General features: G+C 46.9%; 1 protein-coding gene across 1 annotated transcript; it reads left to right on the top strand.

Moving 5' to 3' along the window:
• The first annotated feature begins 254 nt into the window (after positions 1 to 254).
• Positions 255 to 1,744, top strand: LOC103582277 (serum amyloid A-1 protein-like). The gene is made up of 3 exons (XM_008563919.1): positions 255 to 339; positions 944 to 1,082; positions 1,469 to 1,744. The coding sequence occupies exons 1-3, from the start codon at positions 255 to 257 to the stop codon at positions 1,605 to 1,607; spliced, it is 363 nt and encodes a 120-aa protein (XP_008562141.1). The 3' UTR covers positions 1,608 to 1,744.
• The last annotated feature ends 1,275 nt before the right edge of the window (positions 1,745 to 3,019 follow it).

The following is a 3,019-nucleotide window of genomic DNA, read 5'->3' as shown; positions in this document are numbered from 1 at the left end:
TAAACCCCCTCTTTTTCATTGTTGCCACCTTGGTATCCTCTTTTATAATCTTGGGTTCAGGGCTGGTGGGCGCAGAATTTAATGCTTGTGGCTCTGACTGAGGTCCTATTGCAAGGTTTCCTGGATGAAACAGTGAAAGTCTGATTAGAACTAATGGAAATAACAACCAGGCTCTCTTTTATGTCTTTTATACCTGAAGGGGAAGTGCCAGTCTTGTTTGTGTCTTCCTAACCTTCCACTCTCATTTCAGCAGGATGAAGCTTCTCACGGGCCTGATTTTCTGCTCCTTGCTCCTGGGAGCCCACGGTTTGCTTTCATTCCTTCGTGAGGCTGGTCAAGGTAAGGTGATGGATGATGAGCACTAGGGTTCACTGTGAGTACTCTTGAGAATCAGAGTCACTCTCTTAGGTTTTGTTGCCCTATGTGGNCTTGACCAGGGGAAATGTGGTGGCCCAGGGGCCATTTGGCAATGTCTGCGTATGTTCTTGGTTGTCGCACTGAGGGAATGTGCTGCCAGCATCCTGTGGGCAGAGACCAGGTATACTGGTAAACATCTTACAGTGCTCAGGACATTCCAGAACAACAAAGAATTATCTGGCCCAATATTTCAATAATGCTATAGCTGACAAATCCTGTTCTCTAGCGATACCTCCTTTCTCTCCTTTAAACATATAACATAGAGCCCGACTTAGCTCATAGCACCACAGGAGCCAGACAAGCAACAGAGGTGTGTCCCATTTAAATGACCCTCGTTCGGGTTACTTGAAAAAGCCAAATAGGATAAGGAATGTCCTTCTCACCCATGGTATCCAAGAGTGCTATGATCACAGGCTGCAATCTTGAAGTCAGTAGAAGGTTTCTCATCCTTTGGTTCCTCTCTAAGGTGCTGTCAGAGTCTCTGTGTTCAGATGATATCACTTTTGCCTTTTCCTCTCCTTTCCAGGGGCTTGGGACATGTGGAGAGCCTACTCTGACATGAAGGAAGCTAATTACATAAATGCAGATAAATACTTCCATGCTCGGGGGAACTACGACGCTGCCCGGCGGGGACCTGGGGGTGCCTGGGCTGCTAAAGTGATCAGGTAATGCAGATTCTTGGGGATGCCAAGGACAGGTTAGCAGATCTTCACTGCCTCGGACAGTCAGGAGGGGGCAAGCTTCCTTGTAGGGCAGTTTCCTGTAGAGGCGGTGGCCCTTCCTGCACTTGCCCACTCTTCTTCTCTACTGTGGGGTCTGAGTGGCTGGTGGGAATGAGTGATTCTCAACCCCTCCTCTCTGGTTGCTGTTCATCTAGCATAAGGGAGACCAGCCTGGGCTGAGTAGGGCTGTGCCCAGGCAGGGTCAGTGTTTTAGCCCTTCCTTCCTGGGCTCCTCTCATAGCCATGTCCTGGAAAGGAGAAAATTGGGAGTGTGGACTGTTGCTCATCAGCCTGGTGATTATTCTCCTCCCTGCCTGCCTCAATTACAGTGATGCCAGAGAGAACATTCAGAGACTAACAGGCCATGGAGCAGAGGATTCATCAGCTGACCAGGCTGCCAACCAATGGGGCCGGAGCGGCAGAGACCCCAATCACTTCAGACCTGCTGGCCTGCCTAATAAGTACTGAGCTTCCTCTTCACTCTGCTCTTACATTACCCGACTGTGATCACTGAGGTGATGGACACAAAATTACTGAGTTCTGTGTGCAGAGATGCTGGTTGAGGGCACACAAGAAGTGTCTAATAAATGCTTGAGAGATTGAAATTGTTGAAACTGTGTCATTCTGTGTGGTGAGCACTGGCTGTTTCGTACAAAGGGGTGATCAATGAACAGCAGCGTGGAGGTGGAGCCTGGCCTGTGTGTTTGTGTGTAGGGGAGACAATCTCACAGTCACACAGTGTGAACACCTGCAGCGTCCCATCCCAGACTCAGCCCAGCTCCTCTCTCCAGGACCATCTGGTTTCTTTGTTGCTATTTCCAGGTCCTTTCATATCCAGGCTTTCTCACTCCCTGTCAGCTGTGTTCTGTCACCTTCTCTGCCCCACAGGGTCTTAATTCCTCTATTGTCACTGTCTCTGGGGCAGGCAGTGCAGACATGGGAGGATTGCACCATGGAATTCTGTCCCACAAGCTGCCATCTTAACCTTCTGCCTCTTTCTCAGCAACACCTACAGATCCAGTTATTAACAAATTTCTGTCCATTTCATCTAAGAGATGCCTTCAAAATAGCTTCCCTTTAATCTTTTTTTATTGCCTTATATCAAGTCTAAACGAAGATGTAATGCCACCCCGCTCATGAATGTTTCCTGACAGCTTCTGCACCTTAATTGGATCAAAATAGTGGAAGTGCTTGCAGTAAGAGACAGCAGGATAGAAAAGACCCTTTTTTTCAGTCAGGGTCCAGGCATGAGGCAGAAACCCAGCAATAATTCAAAAAGGGAAATTTTCATGCACAGAATTATTAGCTGGTAACAGGACTGACTACCAAGGGAAAGAATACAAGAAGGAACAAATGTGAGAATAGACTATCCTCAAGGTTGAGATTTCGATATTATTGGAAAATCTGTAACCCATTGTATGGCATGTAACGTTTGCTGGGTGCCACAAGCCAAAGCTGACAAACAGGAGCTNAAGGAATCGAGGAGGACTCAAGTGGAGAAGATCAATGATAAAATTATAATTACCAGGGAAATTTATTTGTCAAGGAGGAAGAAAAAGTGACTGTAAAGAAGAGCTAGTCACAACAGAAGTGTCTCCTACAGTTCCCATCGGGAGGCACTAACAGACGTGCAGGTAGAGGAGGTTTGGGAGGTTTGAGGCTGAGATTCAACGAAGAGAGTCTCTGCCACANCATGTAAAAAGACTGTAATGCTGATATTAATATTATAGGGATTATAAAGGTTTGCATATTTACAAAGACTGGGATGCTCACAATTAGATTTCTGTCACATGTACTGAAGCTGTAGGTTTTGGAGGGCAGGAGAGGGAGAGAAAGAAGGAAAGAGAAGGAATGGCTTCTAGAACCAAATAGAGCAGGCT

The sequence above is a fragment of the Galeopterus variegatus genome, unplaced genomic scaffold (genome assembly GCF_000696425.1).
Source record: "Galeopterus variegatus unplaced genomic scaffold, G_variegatus-3.0.2 Scaffold15504, whole genome shotgun sequence".
Lineage (NCBI taxonomy): Eukaryota > Metazoa > Chordata > Mammalia > Dermoptera > Cynocephalidae > Galeopterus > Galeopterus variegatus.
Note: the sequence above shows the minus strand (reverse complement) of the source record. Positions and strands in the feature narration are given on the sequence as shown.

Excerpts from the sequence above, each read along its gene's own strand:
- LOC103582277 (XM_008563919.1), top strand. The coding sequence starts at position 255 with ATGAAGCTTCTCACGGGCCTGATTTTCTGCTCCTTGCTCCTGGGAGCC. Across the intron at positions 340-943 it reads CCTTCGTGAGGCTGGTCAAG|GGGCTTGGGACATGTGGAGA; the intron begins GTAAGGTGATGG and ends TCTCCTTTCCAG. Across the intron at positions 1,083-1,468 it reads TGGGCTGCTAAAGTGATCAG|TGATGCCAGAGAGAACATTC; the intron begins GTAATGCAGATT and ends CCTCAATTACAG.